This window comes from Chiloscyllium plagiosum, unplaced genomic scaffold (genome assembly GCF_037043375.1).
Source record: "Chiloscyllium plagiosum isolate Xiang-an unplaced genomic scaffold, Cpla_swu_hap1 HiC_scaffold_4, whole genome shotgun sequence".
In the NCBI taxonomy this organism is placed as follows: Eukaryota; Metazoa; Chordata; class Chondrichthyes; order Orectolobiformes; family Hemiscylliidae; genus Chiloscyllium; species Chiloscyllium plagiosum.
Genome location: NW_028270142.1, coordinates 16,714,512 through 16,731,226, shown reverse-complemented (window position 1 = coordinate 16,731,226; position 16,715 = coordinate 16,714,512). Strand labels below are relative to the sequence as shown.

The 16,715-nt window shown below is 38.7% G+C and overlaps 1 protein-coding gene across 1 annotated transcript in view; it reads right to left on the bottom strand.

Moving 5' to 3' along the window:
• LOC122549388 (uncharacterized) overlaps positions 1-16,715 on the bottom strand; it is a 510,886-nt gene that overhangs the window by 275,410 nt on the left and 218,761 nt on the right. Inside the window, exon 11 of the mRNA XM_087985979.1 lies at positions 573-752. Within this exon, the coding sequence (XP_087842105.1) occupies positions 573-752 (180 nt within the window). The remainder of the gene's footprint in view (positions 1-572; positions 753-16,715) is intronic.

Genomic DNA, 16,715 nt, shown 5'->3' with positions numbered 1-16,715 from the left:
CTGCAGTCTTGAAGCTGTTATCCCACTCTCTGTTACATCTAAAAGGTTGGGTTCTCCTCCTGTTGTGAAAATCGCATGTGAGGCAATCTGTTTTAGTGAATTTGCCTTTGCCAAGAGTGTGTTTATGCAATGTTACTATACTGGAACACTTACTGTGTCGGAGGTAAATAATCTATTATTCAGTTAAGTTTTCCAATAGAGGTAAATTACTCCAATTGTTCTTTCTTCTGCTTGTATTTAAACTATAGGGTAAGAATAAAATGTGTTTTGCTTCAAGCCTGATAGTGTGACCAATCAAATTGCAATTGGAACACAATCTTACATTTACCTTCTTAAAATGCTTTGAGGGGGTTTGGTGTGGTCCAAACAGTTGGATAGGGTGCCAATCAAGCAGGACGTTTTGGCCTGAAGGTCATTGAGCTTCTTAAGGGTTGCTGGAACCATACTCATTCAGGAAATCAGGGAATATTCCCCATTATATTCAGAAAGAGATCATCTTGAAAATGTTTCAAAAATCAGAATCCCTGTCTTCATATGGAAATGCGATCCTCCTGTATAATAACCATAAGTACCTTATTACCAGCTGCCTTCTTAGTATCCTTGAGAGTTTCCTTCGCCCTGGTTAAGTACTCATGCTGTTTGACAATTTGCTTTTCCAAGTTTTGAGCAAGATCAGTCTTTTCCATCAGTTTTATTTTCAACATATTTATTTCCAAGCTCAGAGTGTTGACCTGTTCTTCACTTTCGTTTGCCTAAGAAAAGAAAATTCTTAATTTGTTTTCTGTAGGCTACTATTTAACATTAGTTATAGTTAATGTACAAATGAAGCAATACTCTGCTAAGTACCAAGAGGTAACAGTTGCAATTTGAAGGATAAGTCTTTCCAAGAGCCCTCTATTTGCAAGAGATTTCCACTTGCTAAATCCCTAATTACCTTCTTTTAAGCACAGAAAATATCTGAGCAATGTTTCATCCTGAGATTGAAACATTTCGCCCCTTAACAAAATGGAAAACCGGTACATAGTCATAAATACAATGCATCATCTTGTAACACAAATGCCAAATAAGAAAAATGTGAATTCTTCACCTGGTTTTTTAAAAATGATAATACTAGTAAGTAATTTGTATCCTTATGAAAACAAATAAAGTTTGCATTAAAAGGTATTAAGCAAGTTTTTAAGCAAAATTTCATCAGTAAGGTGGTTCAAGCATCACCTATAAAAGAAATTAAGCAAAGTATCAGATCCAAAGAAGAGACATATAAAATTTCAGTCTGAGGATTGGGAGCATTTTCAAATTCAGCAAAAGAGGACAAAAAGTTTGATTCAGAGGGGCATAATAGACAACAATAATAAAATTGCAAGTAACATTAAAAACTGATACAATGGCATCTATAAATAAATGAAGATTAAAATAATAGTAAAGACAAATGTAAGTTCTTACAGTCAGAAGCCAAAATATTATTAAGGGAACAAACAATTGGCAGAAGAATCGAACACGTACTTTGGTCTGTCTTCAGAAGAACCTCCAAAAAATGTTAGGGAATCAAAAGTCTAATGAGAGGGTGAGATTGAAGGAAATCAGTCTTCATAAGAAAATAATACGAGAGAAATGAATGGTGTGAAAGGCTGACAAATCGCCTAGGTCTGATAATCTACATCCCAGGATAGTAAAGGAATTGGCCTTGGAAATATTAGACACATTGGTGGTCATTCTCCAAAATGCTGTAGAATCTAAAGCAATTCCTCCAAATTGGAGGGTGGCAAATGTAACCCCACTGTTTAAAAAGGAAAGGAGATAATAAAAAGGGTTACAAATCAGTTAGCCTATCGTCAGTAGTAGGGCAAATGCTAGAGTTTCTTATAAGAAGATGTGATAACAAAACATTTGGAAAGTATTAATGGGATTAGACAAAGCCACCATGCATTTATAAAAGTCAAATCACACTTCAAAAATCAGTACAGTAGAATGGATAAGGGAGAACTGGTGGACATACACATTTGGATTTTCAGAAGACTTTTTTTATCTGTCAGGTAAATCGAAACCTTGGATATTTTGCTTAAATCTTTTCACATTTGTGATGACTGCGAACAAGTGGGACTTGATTTCTACTACGTTTCAGGTCTTGGAAGTGTCTGATCCATACATCTCCTTATTACCTTTATCTAACAGGGTCTATCAAATTTACCCTTCAGAATTACAACTGAGCGAGGAACAATAGTTTTGGGCGTAATCTCAGATGGCAGTGGAGTAGGACACTTCCTTCTTTTTCTCTCTTTTCTGTTTTTTTTCCCTTCTCCTCTCTTCTTTCTTCTCCTGGCCACGGACTCCTACCCTCAAACTGCTGGACTCAGACTCAACACAGACCCAGCATGGCAGCCTCCTGATCTGGTGTGGTGGTCTCTCAGTTTGGCATGGCAGCCTCCTGGCCTGGTGGTGTGACCTCCCAGCCTGGGGTGGCTGCCTCTTGATCTGGCGTGGTGACCTCCCAAACTCCTGGCCTGGCATGGCATGCTGATCTCGAAATGGTCTGGCGTAGTGGTCTCTCAGCCTGACATGGTGGTCTTTCAGCAATACGTGGTGATCTCTTGGCCCGGCATGGCCTCAGCTTGGACTTTCAGTCACGAGGTGATTTCTTAAAGCATGGCTAATCACTTAAGAAAGACTCTAATGTTTGAACTTTCAGCTTTATTTATTTATTTTCTACTAAACTAAGAAGATGTCACTGTACTGTACTCACTGTAATGTTTAACTTTTAACTTTGTTCTTTCTTTCTACCTTGTTCTTAAGATTCTGTTGTTATGGACCAGGCCATGCCGCCTCAAAATACTTAAAGAAGGTAGCCTAGACCTAGCCTTTTCTTATTTTAAAGGCCGATGTAGAGTAGATATTGCAGGTGTGATGCAGCTGGTCAAATCATTTGGCTTTAAGCAAAACTGAATCTACTTAAACACCACAGTTGAAGCATGAACAAAAGAAAACAGAATTTAGAATAACTTAACTATTTGAAAACCCAACGTTTTCTTTTTCTCTTTCCTCTGCTTTTAACCGGAATTCAAACTGTTTCATTTCTCTTTCTCTTTGTTTTTCTTTTTTTTCTAACACAAGCTGCTTCATTTTCAATTGAATTTTAGTTATTTCCAGAGACTCTGATGGCGTTTACAGCAAATTTAAATGCCGAGCTATTGCTGTAATTATCTCTCCTTTTCTCACGGATGAAGGCAACTCCACCTCCAGCTTGTCTGCCAATTCCAGCAGCTTTGCCTTGCACAGCTTGTGTAAAATCCCCAAAGTCACTTCTTCCACCCCCAGAAACTTAAGGGCGGCACGGTGGCTCAGTAGTTAGCTCTGCTTCCTCACAGCACCAGGGTCCCAGGGTCGATTCCAGCCTCAGGCAACTGTCTGTGTGGAGTTTGCACATTCTCCCCGTGTCTGTGTGTTTCCTCCGGGTGCTCCGGTTTCCTCCCACAGTCCAAAAATGTGCAGGTCAGGTGAATTGGCCAAGCTAAATTGCCCATAAAGTTATGTGCATTAGTCAGAAGGAAATAGGTCTGGGTGGGTTACTCTTTGGAGGGTCGGGTTGGGCTGAAGGGCCTGTTTCCACACTGTAGAGAAACTTATCTAAAAAACTTCTCAGTGACCAAAACAGCCATTATTATTCCAGCGCTGTTTAAAACAACGGAATTCAACATCCGGAACAAAAGACACTGATAACTACAACTCACTGCCTTTAAGTCCAAAAACCCTAATCCCAAATTAGAATAACCAATTGATCCTGACAAGAGCCCCCAGTCTGTTATGGAGCAAGCCAGACCCCTTCAAATATTTAAAGAAGGTAGCCTAGACCTCAACTTTTTCTTATTTTAAAGGCTGATGTGAAGTGGACATTCCAGATGTGATGCAACTGGTCCAATCACTCGGCTTTAAGCAAAACAGAATTTATTTAAACACTGTAATACTAACCTCCATCTAAACCATCTGGAATTTTTGTCCTTAAGTATCTCCAAAATATTTAACGGGTTATGATCAGTATGTATGATTGTCTCAGATACATTACTGGCAACATAAATGTTGAAATACTATAATGCCAACACCAAGCTCAAATTCTCGTTCTCAACTGTCGTATACTTCTGTTGATTAACATTCAATTTCCTGGAGAAATATCTGATAGACCTTTCTATCTTCTCATCATCTTCTTGTGAGAATACCCACATCATTCACATGAATAACCACCTTGAATGGCATTGCGTAATTTGGTACAGCTAATACTGGGGCAGTGGTTAACACAGCTTTCAGGCTGTCAAATGCCCTTTGACAGTCTGCCATCCGCTGAAACGTCTTGCATTTCTTTAGTAATTCAGTGAGTGGAGCAGCCACACTGCTAAAATTCGGTCCGAATTTCCGATAAAACCGACTCAATTCCAGGAATCATAGTATTGCCCTCTTCATCGATGGTATAGGAAATTCCCCAATAACCTTTGTTTTCACATTCCTTGGAGTCATCTGTCCATGTCCAAAAACATGGCCCAGAAACATGACTTGGGCTTTGTCGAATTCGCTCTTAGCCAGGTTTATCATCATGCCTCCCTCCCGAAGTCAATCAAACAATTCTGACAAATGCTGCAAATGTTCCTTCCATGTGAGACTAAAAATCACCAGGTCATTGATGTATACCACACAATTGGGTAAACCAGAAATTACTGTATTGGCTAGTCTTTGAAATGTGGCTGGTGCATTTTTTAATATCAAAATGGCAGGACTGTAAATTGATATAGTCCATTCAGTATTAAGAAAGCCAAGATTGTCTTCGCTCTTTCAGATAAAGGCACCTGCCCGTAATCTCTGAGTATGTTCAACTTAGAAATATACTTTACTTGTCCCACCTTTTCAATACAGTCTTCCAAACGAATCCGATATGAACCAGACTTTGTAACAACACTGACTTTATGATAGCCGGTACGTAGCCAATGGGTACCATCTGGTTTTGGCACCATTACTATGGGTGAGCCCCAGTCACCGCAACTCACTTTGATTATGTTATCTTGAAGCATGCGTTCAATCTCTTTTTGAACTTGTGCCAACTTTAGAGGGTTAAGGCTATAAGGATGTTGTTTAATTGGAACAGTATTTCCTATATCTACATCATAGTACTTACCAGCTTATTTACACATGCATTGGCAATAACTCTTTCAGTTTGATTTGAGTTTGATTGGTAACTCAATAATTTGTCCCAATTTTTGACAACTTTCTCTAATTTGAGGAATGTCCAATTCAGAATCTTCTGAACATGATTCTTTACTCTGTGTTGTAACCAGTAACACATTCTCCTTTTGCTTTCCTTCCTTATCAAAATATTTTTTCAGCATATTCACAAGACACACTCTGATATTTATTCCTGTCTGGAGTCCTCATCAAATAGTTCACCTCATTCAATTTCTTTTCGATTTGATGAGGTCCACTAAACCGTGCTTTTAAAGGTTCACCTATCACTGGAAGTAACACTAACACTATCTATGTTGGCAAAATTGTAAGTTTTTAATTTCTTGTCTGCTTCCTGTCTCATCATATAGTGTAACATTTTTAAATGTTGTCCAGCTAACTCCCCTGCTCTATTTCACCAATCCTAAATTTGACATATAGTCCAAACATGTGGTCTCTGAATTCTGACTCACCAACTTCTCCATAATCAATTTTAGTGGTCCTCTCATTTCATGCCCAAAAAATAATTCAAATAGAATGAATTTGATTGATTAATTTGGTGCATTTGTGATGGTAAAAGGTAAAAATGGAATTCCTTCATCCCAATCATCTGGATAGTCTTGACTATAAGCCCTTAACAGGATCTTTAATGTCTGGTTTCATCTTTCTAGCATTCCTTACGATTCTGGATGGTACGCAGTGGATTTGAATTGTTTAATTTCTAAACTGTCCATAACTTCCTTGAATAATTTTGATGTAAAATTTGATCACTGATCTGATTGTATCTCTGTGGATGGACCGTATCGTGTGAAAAATTTGAGTAACTCTTCCGCAATCCTTTTAGCGGTGATATTGCATAATGGAGGGCCTCTGGAAATCCACTGTACACATTCACTATTGTTAACAAATACTAATTCCCACTTTTTGTTTTAGGTAGGGGTCCTACGCAATGAATTAAGACTCTTTTAAATGGTTCCTCAAATGCAGGAATAAGTAGTAAAGGTGCGGGTTTTATTACTCCCTGCGGCTTTCCGTATGACATGCCTGGCAAAATTCAACTACATTCTTGAGCAGTCCAGGTCACTTAAAATGTTTTTGTATTTTAGCTTGAGTTTTCCTAACCCCTAAATGACCTCATATTGGTACTGATGCAAATAAGCTCTACCTACTAGCTTTGTTTGGATCAGCAAAACCCACATGGTCACTGGCCAGTTCACTTGCTCAGCCACCTTCTCAGATGAGATGAAAAAGGCTTCTACATCCTTCTTATCAAATTTAGGCAATGATTACATTTAAACAGATCTCCACCAGGCCTTTGGCTACAATAGGTTTGTTCATCCTCACTATCTTCTACATTCACCTCCAGCCTTCTCTGTCGACTCTCCTGAATGTCAATTTATGTTAAGAACAAATACTCTCTTTTCCTTTTTGTTCTGCTAAAGCAATTTGTTTCTTTTCTCTTTCCTCTTTTTTTACAGAGGAAATTCAAACAATTTAATTTCCTTTTCTCTTCCTTTTTCCTGTAACTCAAGCTACTTTATTTTTAATTGAATTTTAGCCATTTCCAAAACTTCTGATGGCAGTTCCAGCAAATTTAAATGCCGAGCTATTGCTCTAATTATCTCTCCTTTTCTCACAGATGAAGGGAACTCCAACTCCAGCTTGTCTGCCAATTCCAGCAGTTTTGACTTGCTCACCTTTCATAAAATCCCCAAAGTCACTTCTTCCACCCCCAGAAACCTCTCACTGACTAAAAGAGCCTTTACTACCCCAAGCACTGTTTAAAACAACAGAATTCAACATCTGGAACAAAAGACACTAATACCTACCACTCACCGCCTTTATGTCCAAAAACCCTAATCCCAATTTAGAATGACCGAATTAATCCTGACAAGAGCCCCCAGTCTTTTATGGAGCAAGCCAGACCCCCTCAAACTACTTAAAGAAGGTAGCCTCGACCCTAAATTTTTCTTATTTTAAACATGGATGTGAAGTGAATATTCCAGGTATATTGCAGCTGGTCAAACCACACAGCTTTAAGCAAAACATAATTTATTTAAACACTACAGTTGAAACACAAACAAAAGGAAACAGAATTTAGAATAACTATTTGAAAACCCAACCAACTTGATATAGCAACTTAACTAAGGAGCTGTTCCAATTCCTGCAATATCCCATATACACACCCCTTAGTGAAAGTCAAAGTCAAACTCAGGTTCTTATAGGTCAGAGAGATTTCAGAGAGAGAAACCTATCAAGATTCAGCTGCTGAAACATGGAACCTTTTTGCACTACAGCAGCTTCTGATGCCTGCGACCAGCAGCTTCTCTGCTACAACTAAACCAAACTGAAATAAAACTGAAGTGGAAGAACTGGCCACTCCCCTACCATTACTAAAAAAGGCTCTTTCTAAGACATTTCGGCACCTCAGCCTTTATGACCACTCAAAATAAAGCATAAGGACAAAATAACCTTGTTAAAGTGACAGCATCATCACACTGTAACTCGGGGTGCTTGAACTTAAGATGGCTCCTTGTGTGATGACATTATACTCTTTTCGCTGTATTCCTTTGCTTTTGTACTTGAGTACACGTGACAATAAAATCAAAAATCCAATCAAGATGGTCATTTGTTCTCTTTCCTTTCTCTCCTAAATAGATTGGCTATCAGAACTAACAGGCAGAAAGGAGAAGTGAAAATGCACTAGGAAACCCAGTTTTTGTATATAAGTAAAACTTAAGATGAACTCCATTTTTTTGTCTCCATTTATTGTGTGTAAGTCAATAATTTGACTGTTGTAGCATTCTGGGAATAGAGTAGCAATGGTTGTAAAATGTAACTGGGAACAAAGATTTTCAACAGGTGAGTTACTGAGGACCAGCTTTAATCAACGAGGTGGAGACAGTCAGAGGTGAAGGTTGCTACCTTCATTCTGCTTGCAAGCAAACAGCTAAAAACAGGTTCCGCATGGAAGTATTATGGTTAAGCTGTCCTGCTGAGAAGGCAACTTGTTCTGTGTAGTTGGATCGCTCTGTGCAGTTAGGATGAGGAGAGCAAGCAGGTTCAGCGAAATGTTGGAGTTAGGGCTCAGGAAGGTCCTGGACGTTGTGCAGGGCATGGCAAAATCTATGATGAATTAATACTTCAGTTAGAAGGATTGATGGGTTAACAAGCAGTATCTGGAGTGCAATGTTAATAAATGTGAAGTCATCCATTTTGGTAGGAATAACAGCAAAAAGGACTACTGCTTGCATGGTAAACAAATGCAGCACGCTGCTGTGCAGAGGGACCTGGGTGTCCTTGTGTCTGAATCACAGAAAGTTGGTCTGAAAGTGTAACTAAGAATTTTGTCTTTCATTGCTAAAGGGATTGAGTTTAAAAATAAGGAGTTAATGTTGCAGCTGCATAGGTTGCTGGAGAGGCCAAACCTGGAGTACTGTGTCCTTTCGTCTCCTTTCTTGAGAAATGATGTACTGGCATGAGAGGGGGTGCAGAGGAGGTTCAATAAGTTGAATTGAAGTTGAGGGGGTTGGCTTATGAGGGGATGCTGAGTAGGATTATATTCATTGGATTTAGAAGAATGGGGGGTGAGGGGGTCTTACAGAAACATATAAAATTATGAAGGGAATAGATAGGATAGAAGTAGAGAGAATGTTTCCACTGGCAGGTATAAATGGAAAGAGGGTATAGCCTCAATATTAGAGGGAGCAGATTTAGGACTGAACATACAAGGAACTTCTTCACCCAGAGGATTGTGAACGTATGGAATTCCATGCCCAGTGAAGTAGTTGAGGCTTCCTCAGTAAATGTTTTTTAAGCTAAGATTGACAATTTTTTGAACAGTAAAGGAATTAAGGGTTATGGTGAGAGGGCTGGTAAGTGGAGTTGAGGCCACAAAAAGGTCAGCCATGAGTTTATTGAATGGCGGAGCAGGCTCAAGGGGCCAGATGGCCTACACTTGCTCCTAGGCGAGTGAGGACTGCAGGTGCTGGAGATCAGAGTCAAGATTAGAGTGTGCTGGTAAAGCACAGCAGGTCAGGCAGCATCCATGGAGCAGGGAAATCGACATTTCGGGCAAAAGCCATACATCAGGAAGGAGCTGATGAAGGGCTTTTGCACAAAACGTCGATTTTCCTGCTCCTCGGATGCTGCCTGACCTGCTATGCATTTTCAGCATCACACTACTCTTACTCCTTGTTCTTATGTTCTTGTTTGGTGCAGCTAAATAGGTTTAATTCTCAGGAAATTAAAAAAAAATAGAAGCAATATTGGCTTGATGAAGCGAGCTATCTGCAAAAAGCTTGGGTTGTGCCTTTGAATAGATGCTGAACTGCAATTTCCACCATCCAGGGACTGTAGAAATTCAAAATGAAGGTGAATTACTAGAATGTGAGCAGTCATTGAGAATGCCCAAGATGAAGTGGCTTTTGAGGCAGTCCCAAAGTTAGGTCTTTGAAAAAGAGATGTGATAACCAACTATGTCGTCAATATCTCAGGGGTTCCTGAGAAATATATGGGGTCAATCTTGACTGCATATGCTATTTGGTACGCTCTGTGTGGTGTTCAACCACAATTTGTCTGTTACCATGTTTAGATCGGGTTATTTTCGGATGTTACTAGACTGGAAAAGAAAATGGAGTGGTGTTGGAGAGAAAGAACTAGTTTTTTTTAACAACTCAAGGAAAAAATGAAGCAGTGAAGTCACTTATTGGCTACACATGGTATGTCATTTATTTTGAAGAAACAGGATTTGATACTCTTGAGACAAGCTAACACCAGCTTTCTTTGGGTTAAAGAGTGAAACTCTCAACAACAGCTTTTAAACTGGTTTAAAATACAAATTGTCACAGAACTGAGAGGAAAAAGGAGTTTGAATTCAGACCTCCAAAAACTTCAAAGGAAACCAAAACCTCCTTGCTCCCTTTCGATGGAAAAGAAATAACATTGAAAGAATCTATGAAGTGAAAAAATTCTACCTCGGGTAAGACCAAAGTCTGACTGACCAGCTGCCAAATTGAACATCGTCAGTGTTGATAACAATGTAATATCATCATCATAAACCTAAAAAGAACTGTGAGAAAGTCACATCTTTTCTCCTTTTGGTTTGGACATTCGATCCAGACCTTGTTCCTTTTTGTCTGTATTTTCTATTGACAATATCCCTGCAAAACTATTTGCCGTACCAGTTCTGTCCATCATATTGTGCTTAATATGTCTCTTAATAAGTATCTGATATCTTGCACTTTGTCAACTTCAAAACAAAATTATGCTCTAGCTGGGAGATAACATAAATTTGGTGGCCTGAACTGATCGTAACAAATGGAACAAATATACTGAAATATAAGGATTGAACAGTCAAAATAACTATCAATATACAAAACATAACACTGTTTCAGTTGTATTTACTCACCAAAAGCTAAATCTAACTCCATAACCTTCAAGTTCACTTCCTGACATAATGTCTTTCTAAAGGAACTAGCTCAATGAATTAGTCCTGATTAACTGTGATGAAAGTTAATGCACAATTTTCAACACAATGTATGGATAGTAAATGTTTCAAAAAGATTACTGATCAGACAAAGTGTATTGTGTAACTCCATTTATAAATCTGATTACAAACCATGGAATATTTTGTCATGAATATTTCAAATATATATTCTTTATACCTCTCTTTCTCTCTTTTTCCATCCCTCTGTCAAATTAAATTTATTGTCACATGTACCGAGGCACAGTGAAAAACTTTGTCTTGCGAGCAATACAGGCAGATCACATAGTTAAGTAGCATAGATAAGTAAATTATAAGTAAACAGCGGCAAAAACAAAAACACAGGTACAGGCGAATATTACGAGTTGCGAGTCCATTCAGTATTCTAACAACAGTAGGGTAGAAACTGTTGTGAAACCAGCTGGTGCATGTGTTCAGGCTTCTCCACAATGGTAGAGGTTGTAGTAAAACATTGTGGGATGGATCTTTGAGAATGCTGGTGGCCTTGCCTTGACAGCGGGCCTGGTAGATGGATTTTATAGATGGGAGGTTGGCCTTTGTGATTGTCAAGGCTGGGTTCACCACTTTCTGTACCCATTTCTGATCTTGAATGGTACAGTTGCCATAACAGGTAGTGAATGTGTTGCTGGAAAAGCGTAGCAGGTCAGGCAGCATCCAGGGAACAGGAGAATCGACTTTTCGGGCTTATGCCCGAAACGTCTATTCTCCTGTTCCCTGGATGCTGCCTGACCTGCTGTGCTTTTCCAGCAACACATTTTCAGCTCTGATCTCCAGCAGCTGCAGACCTCACTTTCTCCTCATAACAGGTAGTGATACATCCAAACAGAATGCTTTGGATGATACACCTTTAAAATTGGCAAGAGTATTTGCCGTCATGCCAAATTTCCTCAGCTGCCTGAGGAAGAAGAGATGTTATTGGGCCTTTACAACCAGTGCTTCCACATGAAGAGTCCAAGAAAGTCTGTTGTGGAAGACCACTCCTATGAGCTTGACACTCTCCACTCATCCCACCTCTGTGCTGTTAATGTGTAGGGGGGCATGAGTAACATCCCGCCAAAAGTCAATAATGAATTCCTTGGTTTTGCCGGCATTGAGAGCTAGGTTGTTCTCAGTACACCATTTTTTCAGGTCTTCCACCTCCCGTCTGTAGTCTGTTTTGTTGCCATCTGAGATTCGACCGACTATGGCGGTGTCATCGGCGAACTTGTAAATGGCATTACTCTAGGATTTGGCGACGCAATCATGGGTATACAGTGAGTACAGTAGGGGGTTGAGTATGCACCCCCAGGGGTGAGTGTTAGTGATGATGAAATATTGTCCCCAAACTTCATTGATTGTGGTCTGTGGGTCAGGAAACTGAGGATCCAGTTGCAGAGAGTGGAGCTCAGTCTGAGATCACTAAGTTTAGTAATCAGTCTCGAGGAGATAATAGTGTTAAAGACTGTACTGTAGTCAATGAGTAGGATTCTTATGTAGCTGTTCTTGGTGTCAAGATGTTCTAGAGAGGAGTAAAGGGCAAGTGATATGGCATATGACGTAGATCTGTTGGTCCAATAGGCAAATTGGAGTGAGTCAAGAGTAGTGGGGAGGCTGGAGTTCATTAATGCTATGACCAGCCTTTCAAAGGACTTCATGACCACTGGGTGGTAATCATTGAGACATGCTGCATGAGCCTTCTGTTGGCCCTCTTGAAACAGGCAGGGATAGTGAGAGGTTGAAGATGTCCGAGAAGACCTCTGCCAGTTGATCTGCGCATACTCTGAATGCACGGCCTGGTACTCCATCTGGTCCCATCGCTGCCATTGGATTCACATGAAGGAAAACTGATCCGACCATATGACCACTATTAATGATGACAAAACATAGATGCCAATCTTGTGATAATTAGAGGCTTTCAATTTGTTTTGAAAATTCAGCACTTGCTTTTATTCACTGATTCTGTCTGAGTTTTCTTCCATGAAGTGACAGCTGATCTAACTCCTAAAGAAACACAGATGATGATGAGAAACATGAGTGCACCAGGATTTGAATTTGACATGGTAAATCTCAAGACTGGCCTTCAGCTTCAGAAATATCAGACAGCTGTGGTGTACAGAGTTTTGTGGGGTGAGGGTAGGTGGAAGAGATGTGCTGCTACAAACACGTTTTTAAAAAGCGTACTGTAATTATGTAATTAGGATCTTTGAAACGATTATTGTACATTTCAGGTGAATACTTTGGCCACCCAGACACAAATGCATGCAATAGGAGCTGAAGTAGACACCGGAGCCTGTTTTGTATTTCAACAAGATCATGGCTGATCTGCTTGTGTTTCAGTTTCCATATTTCTATTACCCATAAATAACCTTGATTCTCTTGTTTAACAAGAATCTCTCCCTCTTTCTTAAAAATATTCAATGACCATGTTTCCATTGTTTTTTAAGGCAGAGAGTTCCAAAGTCACAAAACGCTTTGAGAAAAACTGTCTCATCTCTGTCTGAAAAGAATGGCCCCTCATTTAAAAACAGTGCCCCCTCGTTCTGGGCTTAATCATAAGAGGAAACATCCTCCCCATGTCCACCTTGTTAGAATATTCAGGATTTCATATCCTTCAGTCAAGTCACCCTTCACTCTCCTACATTCCAGTGGAAATAAGCCCAGCCTGCCTACATATCGTTATAAGACAATCCACTCATTCCAGATATCAATCTGGCAAACTTCCTCTGAACCTCCTCGGATGTATTCATATCCTTCCTTAAATAACAAGAGCAAAATCTCGCACAGTATCTGAAATGTGGTTTCATCAGTGCCATGTATAACTGAAAAAAAAAATCCTTACTTTCATGCTCACTTCTTTTCAAAATAAAGGAGAGTTTCCCATTAGGCTTCTTAATTACATAATGTATCTGAACACTAACTTTATATGATTTTGCACTAAATTCTTTTGCACCTTGGATTTCCACAGCAATTCTCCATTTATATTCTGTCATACTCTGTCTTATCATCCTTCATATTGAAAAACTTCACATTTTCCCCGTTTCCTGATTATCCAATATTAAATTGCAATTCTTATTTTTGATATGTTTGTAACACAGTTATTCTGAGTATGCTGAAATATTCATTTAAATGTCTGACTCTGCGTCCTTATTCAGCTACCACCTAGCCTTGTATACCAGTTCACTTCAGCTAGATCAGCTTTCATGCCAATATTGCTGTATTTACTTAACATTAAAATACTAGCTTCAGACACAGTATTCAACCTTTTAAACTGGTTATATAATTCAATTGTATTGTGGTTGCTGTTACCTGTACTCTGAAGTCTTGAATTAATTCTGTCACATTACACAATATCAAGTTTAATATGACTTGCTCTTTCATCAGTTCCAGAATGTATCGCTCCAACAAACTATCTCCAAAGCTTTCTATGACCTCCTTGTCCAGGTTGTTACTGTTAATCTGATTTTTAATGTTTTATCTGTAAAGTCACCCATGATTGCTGCCATTTCTTAATCACAAACACCCAAGTGCTATTAATTAATTATATTTATCTCTAATTTTTGTGGATTTTTACATACTTTGTGAACTTCACTGTTAATTTGTAGAGTATGTTAAACATAACAGAATAAACATTAACAACTTGCCAGCTGCAGATTCCTTTCAAAATGTCAGAAGAATATCAGATTTCAGGTTTGACTCTGTCAAACCCAATTTGGAGCTCCATTGCCCTGATGACACTTAATTTACCAAGTGAATATTTCCTGAATGTCTGTTTTAAAATTCAACTTTTTAAAATGAAAATAAATAACATCTAAGTATAGAAAAAATTTTCAGAAATACCAATGACCTAGTCCAGGTTTTAAGGCAGAGAGCATTAACTCTTTAACTTTAAAGTTCAATGTTCTCGAGGATAAGTCCTTGGATTAGAATCTGATCTTGGACATGAAGGGTTTTTACTTTCCTAGCTCGGATGTGATTTGACACATTACTTCAAGATATATATCAAGTTGGATGATGCATACCGAAGTCAGCACTGGAAAGCAAGACAGCATAACTCCACATGACAATGTGGCTTATGGGTCAGGAGTTTTCACATCACTCATTTTAATCCACTTTCTTCACTTCCTCAGGAACAAAATACTCTGTCTTATCATCCTTCATATTGAAAAACTTCACATATCCATGAATATAATTAAACAAAAAGCCTTTCCAATAAAAATCTCCACATGATGTAAGATTTGGATGATTTCTCATAGGTTATTGTCATGCGGTAAAGCAGCTGAGAAGAATTTACTAGAATTAAAGAAAAGTATTCCAACAAGCTAACTGATAAACATGTAGGAATATAGGAGCAGGAGTATGCCTTTCAGCCTCTCAAACTGCTCCACTACTCTATATCATTGCTGGTCAGCTACCTGAAGACCATATTCCCTTGCTATCCCTGTTTACAAATTCTACCATTCCATCTACATCCGATAACTTTTCATTTATTGGCTTACAGCAATCTATCTGCCTCTGCCACTTACATATTCAATGACTTCACTGTCTTCTGAGGCCAAGTTCCAAAGCTGCACAACCCTCAAAGAAAAATATCTGCTCAACAAATTCAGAATGCTGTAGAAAATCAACAACACATCCAGCAGTATCTATGGAGATAGAAAGAGTTAATACTCTGAGTCCAGCATGACTCTTCTTCAGAATTCAAAAATCTCCTCATCTGTCCTTAAAGGACAATTCTTAATTTTAAAACAGTGTCTCCTAATTCTGGATTGACCAACAAGGCTAAACATCCTTCCTACGTCCATCTCATGAAGATCATTCTAGATCTTATCTAATGCAATTAAATAATTGCATCACTCAGTCCTTTTCCATTCAAGTAATGCCCTGCTTTTTAGTTTTACTTGTGAAAGTGAACAATGTCATTTTCCCACTCCATCACCTAGATGTTTTCCCACTTACCTGTCCTATCTCTATCAGTCTGCATCCTTGCTATGACACCTTCACAACATACTTTCCGATCTAACTTTGTGTCATCTACAAATTTAACCACCATGACTTTAATACGTTTATCTAAATCTCTAAAATACATCGCGAGAAGCCAAAGGACCAGCATAAACCCTTGCAGGATGTGACTAGTCACATTGTGCAAATCTGAAAAAAACCATATCAGCATATTCTGGTTTCCAACATCCAGCTATGCCAGTATATTATCCAGCTCTGTGAGCTCCTACTTTGCACAATAACGTTTCATGTACATTCTTGACAAACTTCTTATGGAAATCCAATACATCAATGTGACTTTCTTTACCCATGGCAACATTCCTTGATGTCATTAGTAACTAGAATTGTATCAATTGCTGAGTTCAACTTACTTAATGACTGATATTCCACAGCCCTTTGGATAGAGAATTCCAACGTTTCACCACTCTGAGTGAAGAAGTTCCTCCACATTTCAATCCTAACATTCCTTACTTTTTATTCTGAGACATTGCCCTCCTAGTTCTAGAATCCCACAACCAGGGAAACCATATTTTATGCATCTATTCCTTTAATAACTTCCTAAATTTCAATGAGATGGCCTCCTACTCTTTTAAACTTCAGTGACTATCGCTCAATGAGTCTTACTCTTTTCTCATCAGACAGTCCAACTATCCCAGGAATCAGTTAGGTATGCCCCACTGCATTCCCAGTATAGTAAGTATACCCTCCTTAGACAAGGGAACCAGAGCTGCACACAATACAGACATGTGTCAACAAATACGCAACACTGCACTTCCTCTGCCTATTAAATTGACAATCAGGTATTGGAATCACAGCTCTGTGGAAAACGCAGCAATTTTATTTCCAGAATTTGGGTGAGTGTGGTCTCAAGTAAAAACTTCAATGAGACAAGAAAACAATTCAGTGGTTTCATTTAATGTTAATGTAAAGTATGTAATTTATAAAAAATTGGTTGAATCCTAGTTGCACATATTGGAAATTCCAATTACCCTGAAAAGAAATGACACAGAGAATTTTATTCATAAATATTTTG